Raw genomic sequence first — 17276 nt, 5'->3', positions numbered from 1 at the left:
CATCAGGTCTGAGTGGTATACCTCACATGGTACTGAAGGACTGCCTGAGCACTGCAATCACAAGACTGTTGAACTTTCAGTTCTTATTCTGTTCTGATCTTTTAAAGCACAATACCACTGTAATAAAATTAAAAAAAATCCATGGCCAGTATGACTTCACAAACTGCACACAATGTCTTTCTACAAGATGCTTTCTCTTCACATCTGTGTCACCTCTGCTGCATCAACTGGAGGTGATCAGATATTACATGCATTGTACAAATACTGTAGACAAATCACAAATATTTGAGAAATACAGTAATTTTTTAATTTATTTTATTTTATCTTTGAGTTGCAAGAATGCTTATATGCAAAAATCAGAATTTAGAAGGCAAAGCATGATTGTCAAAAATGAAAGAATATGGTGGCCAGCCTATTGACGTGATGTCAACAGTAGGTGAAAAAGTGGCAGTGGGCGGTTCTCAGCCCAGCTGAGATCCTATTCTCCACCTGCCACTCTGTAGGACAAATGATATTTATGACAGGGTCATGGCTACAGTCATATTAAAGGTTGGGCTGATTTCAGTAGAGATGACTCAGCAGATTGATAGGTCCACTTGGTCACATACAATGTGTTGCAGTCACCCCCTGCAGCAAATGAGGAGCTATATCCTGGAGAGGCTACTGTCAAGGTCCATGCCCAGTATGCCCTTCTGATACACCCATCTTAAATTGACAGTACTGTATAGAAATCCTTGCTTGTCTAAAGTAGGGGATCCTTCACTATGAGTGCTAAGTCAGTGATCTCTGTATATGTTTAAAAATAATAATTTCTTTGTGTTGTTTTAACAATTCATTTCAAAGTTAACCAGTTCATATAGTTTTACAGCCTGAGGATGAAAAAAAAGACTTGTAACTTCTTGTTACTTAGCCCATGTGTAACTCAATACAATTGGCTTAAATTAAAAGAGCCCTGTTCCAAATGTGACCAGGTTGTCATTCCATTTTAAGGATGTCAGCTAAATTCCTTTGGACAGTCATTAACAACAAAATTACTTTAATTTAATTCAGTTCTGGGTCTAAGTGGCAACAAATGATTCCAATTTTTTCAACAGAGCTCCAAAAACATGAACACGTTGCTGTCTAGAGTTACAATTCAAATTTGAACACTTTTTAATTAATCCCAGTTAAGTGATAGAAGGTAGAGGTAGTCAAAAGAATAGGTGATGATCTGTGTAGAATTCAATTAGAATTCTGTTTATTTATTATCTTCATTTCTGTGACATCATTTTCACAAACTCTGTAAAAAAGGGACAAATTATTGATTCAATAAATTTAGACATGTATAAAATACTGAGAACAACTCTTTTTAGGCAACAATTATAAATATGTTTGACAAATATTTGACAAAATAATTCAGATACTGCATTGAATGAATAAAATATATTTTAAAAAATTCAACAATTTCAACTTTCAACAATTTCTGTTAGAGTTTTATGGGGCAGACATCATGAGGCCTCATAAAAGCAAAAGCACAGATTAAGTCATGATCATAACTCATTGCTTAAGTACAGGACCTATAGCTGTATACCTGCTGTACATTCACATGTTTTATCTGAAATTATTTATCAGTTCTTTCAACACGGCATCCAGTTGTTTTAATAACATCAACAAAATCTGAATAAATTCGATATACTTCAACTGAAGCTCACACAGCAGGAAACAATGTTAACATTTGGACAGCTGGTTATAACAAAAACTAAATAAGGTTCTCACCCTCAAAGTCGACAGTCCCATCACCGTTGTCGTCAGCTTCTTTTACAACTGCTTCAATTTCATGTTGACTGGTGTGTTCACCTAACAACTTTATCATGGCATGTCTCAGCTCTTCAGATGTGATGGCGCCATCACCATCAATATCAAACTGTCAAAGGAAAAATTAAAAATACAAAGCTTTAGGAGTTTTTGAATTTTCGTCATATCACAATATCACAATATTTCATCTTTTACGCAGTTTTCATCCAATATCCACTATTGGTAGCCAAAGACCCAAGAAAATACAGATTAGGTTTGTTGAACCAACCTCTTTAAATGCATCTTTTAGTTCTTTCAAGCCAATCATCCCTGCAGTTTCAGCCAGAAGTTTTGGAGTCATTAGTGCCACAAAATCTTCAAAGTCCACCCGTCCACCCACTGTGATAAGACAAACAATTCTGAGCAAACAGTAACCTTAAAAGACATGTTAAAAGTTAAATGCTATTGAGACACTATGGACACTAAATGCCACTATTGAGAAATCCAAACAACTTGATCAGAAGGCTTTGCTGTTGTCTTGTTCTTTATTGTTATGTTTTATGTAATGGCACCAAAAAACATTAGATGTCCAGGTGTCATGAGTGTGAACACGTGGGCTCACAATCAGTTGGCTAACGTACAAATAAATGTTGACTAAGACACAAATGATCAGCTTCATGTGAACCACTGACCTAAAACAAGCTAGCACTAGTATAATTATGTGGTTTTTACTAACAATGCTTGTCAGGCTACTTGAACGAAAATATGATCTGCATCTCTGGAGACATGCCTGAAAGAAGAATTTGCCTGAAAGATGGAAATCAAATTGAAACTTTCAAAATGACAGAATCTCTAGGTATTTTGCATTATACAGTATTTTGTAACATGTAATGCAACACACACGCACACACACGCACGCACGCACGAAACGCACACACACACACACACACACACACACACGCGCGCACACACACACACACACACACACAAACACACACACACACTCACACACACACACACACACACACCACACATACACACACATTCAGGGACTTTTTTAAAACCACACAATCAAACAAACAACTAAATAACTGGATAATCGGTCCCGTTCAAAGACCTCCAATGCAGGAGTGAAAAAAACTACATATCGCATTTATCATATTTTTTCATATTTTATTTTGATATTTTTTTGTGCTTCATCATCATATCATTGTTTGTAATAAAAAATGAATGGAGTTGAAATATCTTTGTTGGTCTTTTATATTTTTCATATACTCACAATTCATGTTGATGTTTTGACTCAGTTCTATGAGCTCCATTTCAGTCGGCATATATCCCATTGTCCTCATCAGGTTCCCCAAGTCTTTACAGGTTATAAAACCATCCTTGTCTTTATCAAACTCTACAAAAGCTTCACGCAACTCTGGAGAACACACACACACACACACACACACACACACACGTGCGCACACACACACACACACACACACACACACACACACACGCATGCACGCACGCACGTACACACACATATCAGAATGGAATATGATAAAAAAAGTAGAAGAATATACTCTTTAAAGCAGTACTGTGATGAGTAAATCTGCAAGTATTTAATATCAGTTACCTTCAATTTCGTCATGTGTTAGAGTTCTTGTCTGCAAGTAATATGACATGAATACAGACATTAACACATTTTTATACCGTGGTCTATGGCAAAATGTGCAGCTTCAGTCATAAACCTACGTAATGACCTCATTTAAGCTTCACAAGCTCCATATGCAAACATAAATACGTGTTGAACATGAAAAACAAATCTCTGCAAGTTAGAATTAGTCCAAACAATGAATAAGTTAGTTTATTTATTAAATGATGTTTGTAAATGACATGATTGTAAACATATACCACATTACTTATTGTTTTCACTGTAACTACTGATATTAAGTTGTTTATTTTGGATGTGCAACTAACCTTTTGTCCATTTTATTTTTTTGTTCAGGTAAAAATATAGATGGATTTAAGACTTAAATTTAAGACTTAAATAAATGATAAATTGAAACAAATTATGAAAGGTACCAATACTTCTTAAACAGTGGGATTGTAGGAAATGTGCTTTTTTCACCTTGTAAAATAATCAACACCAGATACAATTTCTGAATACGTATATGTTTCTTTTGGCTATGCTATACACAGAATTCATTCCTGATAATTACATATTACATCCTAATAATTTGTGTGCTGTTTTGTATTCAGTAAGAGCATGTGTTCATAAAACCCAATGTATTTTAACAATTCAAATGAATATAGCTTGGAGATTCTAATGTCTACGTCATCCATGGTGTCCATACTTTCTACTGGAAAGCTCATGATGTTTCACAACGATATCGTCTCCAAATATGAAAACCATTATTATTTCCTAAATGTACACCACATGAAAGAAAAACAATTTTAATATGCTAAGAAATTAGATTTAAATATAAATAAATACACAACATTACTTTAATTAAAATTTAGCAAAGATAAATATTTTGAAAACCATAAAACCATTTTGACTTACTTGTCTCCTGGTTCCTCCTCTGAGAAAGATGCACGCTTGTTTAAAACTCATTATGACAGACAGACTGATCTGGGCTTACTTGTATTTGTGAAAATAGTTTTAAAAAAGGAAGAAAAAAAAATCACTTAATGTATATTATTGTGTATTTTAGTTTTATTTTTCCTGAGAAGGACGTGCTTCAGCTGTGAGCAGTAGAGATCTGCGTGTGTCAAAGAGGAGGGATGAGGTTTCATATGGATTATCTCTGCAGCTTTAGTTCAGAAAAAGAAGATAGGCTTAGTTCTGTGCATATAGATATTTTCATATGCACAGCCAAACTGTTGTTTCAGATAGCTATCTCTTCATTTTAGATTTCAAAAATTATGTCTTTGTCAAAGGAAACCATGTTGAGTGATTTTTCTTTATTTGTTTAGCTTTTTATCAGCTCCTTCCAGTCTGGTTTCATTAATGATTGACTGTATAAATCACTCCACTGTCACCAGAAGACACAAACCCGAAATCTGCGGATGGAAAATCAAAGAGGGGAAAGGTCTGCAATTAGAGTAATGAATTACACTGTATACAGTGCATTTTCTATGCTACTGCCACATATCAACAAACAATTACTATATATATGATGTTTATGAATGTCAACTGCACTTTGACTATTATTAATAAATATTACAGATCATGTGTGAACCCATTACATAATCCTTCATGCTTTGGGTTTGAGCAATTTAAGAAGATATTCTCAATCTGCATGCAATGACGACATTCAAAGCTGATTAGTTTGTTGCATTGCATGAGAGGCCCATGAATAAAATAAATGAGCATGAATCGGATTTGACAAGAAAAAAAAACCTGGGGGAATTTTCAGTATGTAAATAATCTGGATTGATCGTATGCTACTTATTTGACAATAGTATGCTTGCTGATACTTCTCATATATTATTTATCTATAAGTATTTTTGACCTCATTTGCAGACAGAAAAAAGGTTTCCACATAAAATTACATTTTCTCTTTGCAGGCTTTAGTTTGAAACAATGTGATGCAAATGGAGTTTGCAATGTTCATCCTCAAGCATATGTAAATGCTTGGATGCTCTAATTGAGTGAGTGATGACATCTAAAAGGAAAACTCCAACACAAAGTAGACAACAGTGGGAGGAATGCTGGACAAGTAGAAATAGTGCATCCACAGGGTCCATACCAGACTTAGGTATTTGGAGGAAAGTATGAAACAAGAAACACAAAGCTTGCTGAAGTGCCCTGAAACCCAATGAAATTCAAAGATCAAGTTTTTTCCCCCACCAGCAGGAGGCGCCAGATTACATGAATTTAAAATTTGTTCTTGGAGCATTGATGTTACCAGTTTAAAATAAGTTCCCAGTAGTCGGTCTCGGCCTTCGTGTTCCTGTTACTTGATTGCTTGAGTAGAAACACAATGTCACCTCATATGTGTCAAGGTCAGTATTTAGTGTCAGTATAATTCAGTTGTATGAGAGTGAGTATGAGAGTGAGTGGTTGTGTGTCATGTGGCTCTGGAGTGCACCAGCGTTACTCTCTGAGTGTCCCTTCCCTCTCACCCGCAAGTCAGCTGGGATAGTCTCCAGTAATTTCCAGCAAAAGCAGAAAAGGATAAAGAGAAGAATTTATGCATGACTGACTGAATGACTGACTGACTGACTGACTGACTGACTGAATGAATGAATGAATGAATGAATGAATGAATGAATGAATGAATAAAGAATTCAGTTGTAATCATACTTAATATTATTCTTTTGGTGGAGGATGTTTCACTTATAACTTTTAAACCATTAAAATTCAGTGTAAAATGAGACTTCAAACTAATGAAAATCAAATTAATTAGGTTAATTTCACAACTCCTCCATTATTGTAGGAAAACAAAAAATGCCACATGAAGTCCAACATCAGTGCAAACTGTTCATTTTGTCATATATTTTCTGAGTTATTTTGACATGACATTTGCCTGAAGTGTGTGTTTTTGGAGGTGGGAGGATGCCGGAGAACCTGGAGAGAACCCACGCAGACACGGGGAGAATTAACATGCAAACTCTGCACAGAGCGGGACGTGAATTGGGAACTACCTTGCTGTGCGGTGACAGCACTACCCACTGCGCCACCGTGCCGCCTTGACATGACATGTGAAATCTTAATCTGTGGGGTGCTACTGTTGTTTTTTACAGACCATTCACGTTAAAGTAAATCCTCTTGCCATGTTCATGTGACTGACTCTCAACAGCCTTGAACCCTAATAATCATTTTATACATTGTAGCCAGCAGAGAAAATGTAATGTTTTAAGTTTTTATTAAATATGAATGTTAAACTGTTTGGAATTTAGGCTCAGAGGGCCTACCATTAACCTAAAAAAGTAGTAGGCCTGTTCATTGCTTACAACCCCCCCACCTCCTTTTTTTTTATTTGACAAACCACACCCTGGCGATAAGTAGCTGTGTGTGAGCCACACCCCGCCTTCCCATGACATCCTGATGCAAATTTTTGGTTTGTGCAGAGAGTATTTGTGTCGTGCTCGCTGCTCTCTGACTCTGTGTAGACATTTACAGGTCACATCTTCAGTCTCAAGATGATTAATGCGTTCATTCTTCTACTAGCTGCTTTCACTCTACCCAGTGAGATCTCCTGCTACATGCACTTTTACCATTAATAGAAACATTGAGTAACGGTCAGTGAAGAAAACTTCCAATATGTCTCACTCTGTGTCTCTCCTATCATCTCATCAGGTTGTGCAGGTCAGATGATGGAGTCCATTCCTGCCGGTTCAGTTTTGAAAAAACCAGGGGAGACCCTCAGTCTCTCCTGCAGGGGATCTGGCTTCACTTTTAGCTGCTGTGTTATGCACTGGATAAGACAACCTGCAGGAAAAGGACTAGAATGGATCGGGAGAAGCTTCACTAATGCCAGAAGTAATACGTATGCCAGCACAGTACAAGGGCGTTTAGAAGTCAGTAGAGATGATAGCAGCAGCACAACATATCTAAAACTTTCCAACTTAAAGCCGGAGGACTCCGCTGTGTATTATTGTGCCAAAGAAGCACAGTGGTTACAGGAAAGAGATGGGCTTTACAAAAATTCTACAAAACATTTGCAAATACCAACAGGTGGCATCAGAACATATCAAGTTGGCCACCACAAGGAATTAATGCACAACATAAGAAACAGCTGAAGTGGTTTATGACTTCCTGTTTTTCAGCAGTGCATTTAAGGTTGGATTCATTAATTTTTTTCCACATTTTGATATGGACTCACATTAGGAGTTGCAGACCTGATCATTTGAATGTTATTGTTTTGTCTCTTAGACAAGTAAGAACAATAATTCACCAAAATCTAACACTAACACAAACTTTTTAGAGGCTCACTCAGCAGTGAAGACAACATTACACATTCAGTGACTCATAATTGAGTACAGTAAGAAAAATGTTGGAAAAGAAACTGTCATTCTTTCCAGGGATGACTTTTAAATACAATTCTCATTAACTAATGAATAACTAGAAATCAATTACATTTCATAACTTAAATTGGAGTTCTGAGTTTATTGAGACAGGTTATTCAGGAATACAGTAATGCTTGCACTGACCTCTGTAAGTGTTAGACAGTTTTCTATTTCATTTGAGTCGTAGTTTCTCTGCAACTTTCCCAAATGAACCAGAGACAGTTGAAATCTTTTGAGCTCTTCCAAAAGTCATTTGATGGTAATAGTTGTTTGGAAAAATACAAGTGCATCAGGAGACAATATTTCCTGACTATACTCATAAACATAACACGCTTTCTGATCTGCTTGTGCTTCATGAACAGTCATAAAGAATAAGAGAAAACATCCGTAATCAATACACATGTCAACTTAGCTCAGTATGCTGCAGTAGTAAAAAATGAAATTGAATTTATTAATTTATTTTGAATATCAAACTTCAGACTGACTTACAATCACTTTGCAAAATGATCAAACAACATAACAATCATTATTGTGGAGAGATCACACAAGAGACACTGTTCAATCTTAACAGTAACTTTCACAAGTGATGCTCAAACACAGTGGAAAGAACGTCCAGTTGAACTTGATTCACTCTTGTGAGGAGGAGTTAATGCAAATTTCTGATGTCTTCCAGCTCTTATCTGACAGCACAGAGGATGACAGACAACAGTGGACACACAGTTGAACATGATGGGCTGTAGGACAGGATTGCTGGTTTTAATGATCTGCTGGGCAGGTAAAGAACTATTCTGAATGCCAATTTTAGTCATGATTTTAGATGATCTCAATGATCTGAATGTTTGTTTCCTCTTGACAGGTGTTGATGGGCAGACTCTAGTAGAATCTGATCCAGTGGTAAAAAAACCCGGAGAATCTCACAGGTTGACCTGCACAGCGTCAGGGTTCACATTCAGCAGCTACAATATGGTTTGGGTCAGACAGGCTCCTGGAAAAGGACTGGAGTGGATTACCTGGGTTGAAAATAACAATAACCGAAAATTCTACTCTCGGTCAGTCCAAGGCCGGTTTACTGGCTCCAGAGACAACAGCAGACAGCAGGTGTATCTGCAGATGAACAATCTGAAGATGGAAGATTCTGCTGTTTATTATTGTGCTCGGGATCCACAATGAACTGAGTTGACCTAGCAGCTGCACAAAATCCAACAACACTGTTCTTTTCTAGATGTTTACACCAAACATGAACAATTTTAGTCTTCATATTTTCTAATGTATTGTTATAAGTTACTTCAACTGAAAGAGTTGTTTTAATGTGACTTTTGTTATGTATTGTTATCTGTTATATATAGAATTTTATGTCATTGCAGACAATTTATATGAAGGTTGATGTTACAAAACTGCCCTGATGTCTGGATTTCTCCTGTGATTCCTCTCTCATGTCATCTCCTCAGGTTGTACAGGCCAGAGAATGGAGTCTTTTCCATCCAGCTCAGTCGTGAAAAACCTGGGGAGACCCTCAGTCTCTCCGCTGGGGATCTGCTTCACTTTCAGCTGCTGCAATATGAACTGGAAAAGACAAACTGCAGGACAATGACTAGAATGGATCGGGTGTATATATATAGTGATACAAGTGCAACAGATTGTTCCAGCAGTGTGCAAGGAAGAATTGAAGTCACCAGAGCAAAGAACAGAAACATTTTACATCTGACACTGACCAATGTAAGCTCAGCTGTGTATTACTGTGTCAGGGACCTGCACTGGTTACTGGAGGCAGACAGGTTTCATCAAACTCCACGGTACATTTCATTAATAGACATCAATAGGTGGCACCAAAGCACAAAGGAATATGACACCCCCCCCCACGCCCCCATTGTGGTTTGTGACTTTGTTTCCGATGTTTTTCATTGAACACATGCGTTGTAAATTCTTGGAGACAGAGAAGTTTATCATGAGAGTACACAATATATGAACAAAATGATCAAAGTTTTCAGTGTATTGGGACAGGTTATTCAGGAACATAGTAATGCTGCATTGACCCTCATAAGTTTAAATATATTATGCTAAATTAATTTGAGTCATAGATTATCTACAACTTTCCCAAATGAACCAGAGACTGTAACACAAATCCTTTGGAGCTCTTCCAAAAGTTGTTTGATGATAACAATTGTTTGGAAAAAACACAAGTACGTCATGAGACAGTATTTCCTGACTATACTCATATATACATCATGCTTTCTGATCTGCTTGTGCTTCATGAACAGTCATTAAGACTTTCAGACAACCCCGCAATCATTAAATAAGTCAGCTCAGCTGAGTATGCTGTAGTAGTCAAAATAATTTCAAATTTATTAAATACTTAATTTATTTTGAAGATCAATCTTCAGACTGACTTACATTCACTTTGGGGAAAGTGTCTTCTCACCTCAATTATTATTGAGGAGAGATCACTCAAGAGACACTGCTCAATTTTAACATCAACTTTCACAAGTGATACTCAAACGCAGTGAAAAATACTTCCAGTTGAACTTGATTCACTCTTGTGAGGAGGAGTTAATGCAAATCTCTGATGCCTTCCAGCTCTTATCTGACAGCACAGAGGATGACAGACAACAGTGGACACACAGTTGAACATGATGGGCTGTAGGACAGGATTGCTGGTTTTAATGATCTGCTGGGCAGGTAAAGAACTATTCTGAATGCCAATTTTAGTCATGATTTTAGATGATCTCAACGATCTGAATGTTTGTTTCCTCTTGACAGGTGTTGATGGTCAGACTCTAGTAGAATCTGATCCAGTGGTAAAAAGACCCGGAGAATCTCACAGGTTGACCTGCACAGCGTCAGGGTTCACATTCAGCAGCTACCATATGGTTTGGGTCAGACAGGCTCCTGGAAAAGGACTGGAGTGGATTACCTGGGTTGAAAATGATAACGACAGAAAATTCTACTCTCAGTCAGTCCAAGGCCGGTTTACTGGCTCCAGAGACAACAGCAGACAGCAGGTGTATCTGCAGATGAACAATCTGAAGATGGAAGATTCTGCTGTTTATTATTGTGCTCGGCAGTCACATTGAACTGAGTTGGTTTAACAGCTTTGCAAAATCCTGCAGTGTTCAATTTTCATGATTTCTCTTCTCTATTATTGTATATTTTATTTGATATTCCCACCATAGCTCTATACTGTACTTCTGTACTGTACTCTATACTGTAATTCATATTCAACAATATGTTTCTAATATCCTGAAAATTGCAAAGCATATGTTTTATTTAATTTAATTTTAATGTTCAATTTTCATTTATTTTTTTAATTAAATTAAAATATCCTGAAAATTGCAGAGCAAATGAGTTATACATCGAGTACTTAAAAAAAAAAGATCACTTGTTCACAAATTGGTGAAAATAAAATAAAACAGTTTGTGGAACTGAAAAAGACAATAAATATGAACATTTACACAACTTAACAAAGGACGATTGTGCCAAATATCGGATAATACATGGAGTTTAGGTCATATGAGTAACAAATGTAGTATTTTGTGTAGTATTGAGAAAGAATACAATGACATGTGTTTTTCCACTCCTCAGTTATCATATATTTAATCAGTTTGGCTTGTTTGAGCTCCCTGTCTTCTCCTTAAGCTGCTCAGCATCAGGTCTTTACCTCCTCAGAGACAGAGGTCAGCAGAGTTGGAGAATCAGCCATTCTGTTCTTCTCTGACATGATTTAACCAAAAGCAGATAATGTACTGGAATGGACCAGACATATTGATAGGTCAATTGGCTCAGCCTTCTCTAGAGATCTCAAAAGCCAGTTTACTGTCACACAAGACTCATCCAAAAATCATGTCTTGAACAATGCTGACATGAGATGCCTCTTTTATTGTAATTTCAAAAGGAATTGACTCACAAGAAAAAAGCTGACCTCATGAATCTCTGACTAGCTCTGTAATCAATTACTCAGCCTGAATCCACAACGTCCTCAAAGTTTTTCAGCTGATGTAATTCTAGATCAATTGGTAAATATATAGTTCAGTAAGTGTTTCCATGAATGACATCACTGACAGTAACAAACAAAATCACTTTGATTACAAGACAATCACTGGATATTAATTCAGTCAGAATAAACAGACCATGAATTTACGTGATTTATTGTGGAAACTCCTTTGACCAGACACCAATCACGTCTTCATCAGAACGTGATTTGAAAGGTGAAATATCTTTGGTCAACCACTCCTCACACACACACACACACACACACACACACACACACACACACACACACACACACACACACACACACACACACACACACACACACACACACACACACACACACACACACACACACACACACACACACACACAACAAGGTCACAATGAAAGGAGCAGATACCATTTTGGTTTGTGAGTTACTTTTTTGTGTTCATTGAACACGTGCTTTTTAAATTCTTGCGGAGTAAGAATTTTAGCATGAGAGTACACTATATTTGAACACAATGATCAAAGTTAAGTTTTCAGTGTATTGGGACAGGTTATTCAGGAACATAGTAATGCTGCATTGACCCTCATAAGTTTAAATATATGATGCTAAATTCCTTTGAGTCATAGATTATCTACAACTTTCCCAAATGAACCAGAGACTGTAACACAAATCCTTTGGATCTCTTCCAAAAGATGTTTGATGGTAACAATTGTTTGAAAAAACACAAGTGCATCATGAGACAATATTTCCTGACTACTCATAAACACATCATGCTTTCTGATCTGCTTGTGCTTCATGAACAGTCATTAAGAATTACAGACAACACAGAATATATACAAATGTCAGCTTTGCCGAGGATGCTATAGTAGTCAAAAATAATTTTGAATATATCAATATATAATTTATTTTGATAATCAAACTTCAGACCGACATAAAATCATTTTGGAACATGGTCGAACAATAAAATAATCATTATTGAGAAGAGATCACTCAAGAGGCACTGCTCAATCTTAACATCAACTTTCACAAGTGATGCTCAAACATAGTGAAAGGAACGTCCAGTTCAACTTGATTCACTCTTGTGAGGAGGAGTTAATGCAAATCTCTGATGTCTTCCAGCTCTTATCTGACAGCACAGAGGATGACAGACAACAGTGGACACACAGTTGAACATGATGGGCTGTAGGACAGGATTGCTGGTTTTAATGATCTGCTGGGCAGGTAAAAAATTTTTTTCTGAATGTCAATTGTAGTCATGAAGATAGATGATCTCAATGATCTGCATGTTTGTTTCCTCTTGACAGGTGTTGATGGTCAGACTCTAGTAGAATCTGATCCAGTGGTAAAAAGACCCGGAGAATCTCACAGGTTGACCTGCACAACGTCAGGGTTCACACTCAGTGACTACCATATGGTTTGGGTCAGACAGGCTCCTGGAAAAGGACTGGAGTGGATTACCTGGGTTGAAAATGATAACGACAGAAAATTCTACTCTCAGTCAGTCCAAGGCCGGTTTACTGGCTCCAGAGACAACCGCAGACAGCAGGTGTATCTGCAGATGAACAATCTGAAGATGGAAGATTCTGCTGTTTATTATTGTGCTCGGGATCCACAATGAACTGAGTTGACCTAGCTGCTGCACAAAATCCAACAACACTGTTCTTTTCTAGATGTTTACACCAAACATGAACAATTTTAGTCTTCATATTTTCTAATGTATTGTTATAAGTTACTTCAACTGAAAGAGTTGTTTTAATGTGACTTTTGTTATGTATTGTTATCTGTTATATATAGAATTTTATGTCATTGCAGACAATTTATATGAAGGTTGATGTTACAAAACTGCCCTGATGTCTGAATTTCTCCTGTGATTCCTCTCTCATGTCATCTCCTCAGGTTGTACAGGCCAGAGAATGGAGTCTTTTCCATCCAGCTCAGTCGTGAAAAACCTGGGGAGACCCTCAGTCTCTCCGCTGGGGATCTGCTTCACTTTCAGCTGCTGCAATATGAACTGGAAAAGACAAACTGCAGGACAATGACTAGAATGGATCGGGTGTATATATATAGTGATACAAGTGCAACAGATTGTTCCAGCAGTGTGCAAGGAAGAATTGAAGTCACCAGAGCAAAGAACAGAAACATTTTACATCTGACACTGACCAATGTAAGCTCAGCTGTGTATTACTGTGTCAGGGACCTGCACTGGTTACTGGAGGCAGACAGGTTTCATCAAACTCCACGGTACATTTCATTAATAGACATCAATAGGTGGCACCAAAGCACAAAGGAATATGACACCCCCCCCCACGCCCCCATTGTGGTTTGTGACTTTGTTTCCGATGTTTTTCATTGAACACATGCGTTGTAAATTCTTGGAGACAGAGAAGTTTATCATGAGAGTACACAATATATGAACAAAATGATCAAAGTTTTCAGTGTATTGGGACAGGTTATTCAGGAACATAGTAATGCTGCATTGACCCTCATAAGTTTAAATATATTATGCTAAATTAATTTGAGTCATAGATTATCTACAACTTTCCCAAATGAACCAGAGACTGTAACACAAATCCTTTGGAGCTCTTCCAAAAGTTGTTTGATGATAACAATTGTTTGGAAAAAACACAAGTACGTCATGAGACAGTATTTCCTGACTATACTCATATATACATCATGCTTTCTGATCTGCTTGTGCTTCATGAACAGTCATTAAGACTTTCAGACAACCCCGCAATCATTAAATAAGTCAGCTCAGCTGAGTATGCTGTAGTAGTCAAAATAATTTCAAATTTATTAAATACTTAATTTATTTTGAAGATCAATCTTCAGACTGACTTACATTCACTTTGGGGAAAGTGTCTTCTCACCTCAATTATTATTGAGGAGAGATCACTCAAGAGACACTGCTCAATTTTAACATCAACTTTCACAAGTGATACTCAAACGCAGTGAAAAATACTTCCAGTTGAACTTGATTCACTCTTGTGAGGAGGAGTTAATGCAAATCTCTGATGCCTTCCAGCTCTTATCTGACAGCACAGAGGATGACAGACAACAGTGGACACACAGTTGAACATGATGGGCTGTAGGACAGGATTGCTGGTTTTAATGATCTGCTGGGCAGGTAAAGAACTATTCTGAATGCCAATTTTAGTCATGATTTTAGATGATCTCAACGATCTGAATGTTTGTTTCCTCTTGACAGGTGTTGATGGTCAGACTCTAGTAGAATCTGATCCAGTGGTAAAAAGACCCGGAGAATCTCACAGGTTGACCTGCACAGCGTCAGGGTTCACATTCAGCAGCTACCATATGGTTTGGGTCAGACAGGCTCCTGGAAAAGGACTGGAGTGGATTACCTGGGTTGAAAATGATAACGACAGAAAATTCTACTCTCAGTCAGTCCAAGGCCGGTTTACTGGCTCCAGAGACAACAGCAGACAGCAGGTGTATCTGCAGATGAACAATCTGAAGACGGAAGATTCTGCTGTTTATTATTGTGCTCGGCAGTCACATTGAACTGAGTTGGTTTAACAGCTGTGCAAAATCCTGCAGTGTTCAATTTTCATGATTTCTCTTCTCTATTATTGTATATTTTATTTGATATTCCCACCATAGCTCTATACTGTACTTCATATTCAATTCATATTCAACAATATGTTTCTAATATCCTGAAAATTGCAAAGCATATGTTTTATTTAATTTAATTTTAATGTTCAATTTTCATTTATTTTTTTAATTAAATTAAAATATCCTGAAAATTGCAGAGCAAATGAGTTATACATCGAGTACTTAAAAAAAAAAGATCACTTGTTCACAAATTGGTGAAAATAAAATAAAACAGTTTGTGGAACTGAAAAAGACAATAAATATGAACATTTAGACAACTTAACAAAGGACGATTGTGCCAAATATCTGATAATACATTGGGTTTAGGTCATATGAGTAACAAATGTAGTATTTTGTGTAGTATTGAGAAAGAATACAATGACATGTGTGTTTTTCCACTCCTCAGTTATCATATATTTAATCAGTTTGGCTTGTTTGAGCTCCATGTCTTCTACTTAAGCTGCTCAGCATCAGGTCTTTACCTCCTCAGAGACAGAGGTCAGCAGAGTTGGAGAATCAGCCATTCTGTTCTTCTCTGACATGATTTAACCAAAAGCAGATAATGTACTGGAATGGACCAGACATATTGATAGCTCAATTGACTCAGCCTTCTCTAGAGATCTCAAAAGCCAGTTTACTGTCACACAAGACTCATCCAAAAATCATGTCTTGAACAATGCTGACATGAGATGCCTCTTTTATTGTAATTTCAAAAGGAATTGACTCACAAGAAAAAAGCTGACCTCATGAATCTCTGACTAGCTCTGTAATCAATTACTCAGCCTGAATTCACAACGTCCTCAAAGTTTTTCAGCTGATGTAATTTGAGATCAATTGGTAAATATATAGTTCAGTAAGTGTTTCCATGAATGACATCACTGACAGTAACAAACAAAATCACTTTGATTACAAGACAATCACTGGATATTAATTCAGTCAGAATAAACAGACCATGAATTTACGTGATTTATTGTGGAAACTCCTTTGACCAGACACCAATCACGTCTTCATCAGAACGTGATTTGAAAGGTGAAATATCTTTGGTCAACCACTCCTCACACACACACACACACACACACACACACACACACACACACACACACACACACACACACACACACACACACACACACACACACACACACACACACACACACACACACACACACACACACACACACACAAACACACACACACACACACACACACACACACACACACAAACAAGGTCACAATGAAAGGAGCAGATACCATTTTGGTTTGTGAGTTACTTTTTTGTGTTCATTGAACATGTGCTTTTTAAATTCTTGCAGAGTAAGAATTTTAGCATGAGAGTACACTATATTTGAACACAATGATCAAAGTTAAGTTTTCAGTGTATTGGAACAGGTTATTCAGGAACATAGTAATGCTGCATTGACCCTCATAAGTTTAAATATATGATGCTAAATTCCTTTGAGTCATAGATTATCTACAACTTTCCCAAATGAACCAGAGACTGTAACACAAATCCTTTGGATCTCTTCCAAAAGATGTTTGATGGTAACTATTGTTTGAAAAAACACAAATGCATCATGAGACAGTATTTCCTGACTACTCATAAACACATCATGCTTTCTGATCTGCTTGTGCTTCATGAACAGTCATTAAGAATTACAGACAACACAGAATATATGCAAATGTCAGCTTTGCCGAGGATGCTATAGTAGTCAAAAATAATTTTGAATATATCAATATATAATTTATTTTGATAATCAAACTTCAGACCGACATAAAATCATTTTGGAACATGATCGAACAATAAAATAATCATTATTGAGAAGAGATCACTCAAGAGACACTGCTCAATCTTAACATCAACTTTCACAAGTGATGCTCAAACACAGTGGAAAGAACGTCCAGTTCAACTTGA

The 17276-nt window shown here is 36.9% G+C and overlaps 1 protein-coding gene across 1 annotated transcript; it reads right to left on the bottom strand.

The window, feature by feature from the left end:
- Positions 1-398: 398 nt before the first annotated feature.
- Positions 399-4505, bottom strand: cabp5b (calcium binding protein 5b). Its single transcript, XM_068337286.1, has 6 exons — positions 4328-4505; positions 3398-3428; positions 3053-3196; positions 2063-2172; positions 1756-1903; positions 399-1279 (listed from the first exon to the last, which is right to left on the bottom strand). The coding sequence occupies exons 1-6, from the start codon at positions 4376-4378 to the stop codon at positions 1251-1253; spliced, it is 513 nt and encodes a 170-aa protein (XP_068193387.1). The 5' UTR covers positions 4379-4505; the 3' UTR covers positions 399-1250.
- Positions 4506-17276: the final 12771 nt, after the last annotated feature.

This window comes from Antennarius striatus, chromosome 16, assembly GCF_040054535.1.
Source record: "Antennarius striatus isolate MH-2024 chromosome 16, ASM4005453v1, whole genome shotgun sequence".
NCBI classification, from domain to species: Eukaryota; Metazoa; Chordata; class Actinopteri; order Lophiiformes; family Antennariidae; genus Antennarius; species Antennarius striatus.
The sequence above is the reverse complement of the archived record's forward strand: the minus strand, read 5'-3'. Positions and strand labels throughout refer to the sequence as shown.

What these genes read in the sequence shown, in the direction of transcription:
- cabp5b (XM_068337286.1), bottom strand. Translation starts at nt 4,378, where the DNA reads ATGAGTTTTAAACAAGCGTGCATCTTTCTCAGAGGAGGAACCAGGAGA. An exon ending in GAGGAGGAACCAGGAGACAA is followed by an intron (nt 3,429 to 4,327) that starts GTAAGTCAAAAT and finishes TATTACTTGCAG; the next exon opens with ACAAGAACTCTAACACATGA. An exon ending in TAAAAGATGCATTTAAAGAG is followed by an intron (nt 1,904 to 2,062) that starts GTTGGTTCAACA and finishes TTCCTTTGACAG; the next exon opens with TTTGATATTGATGGTGATGG.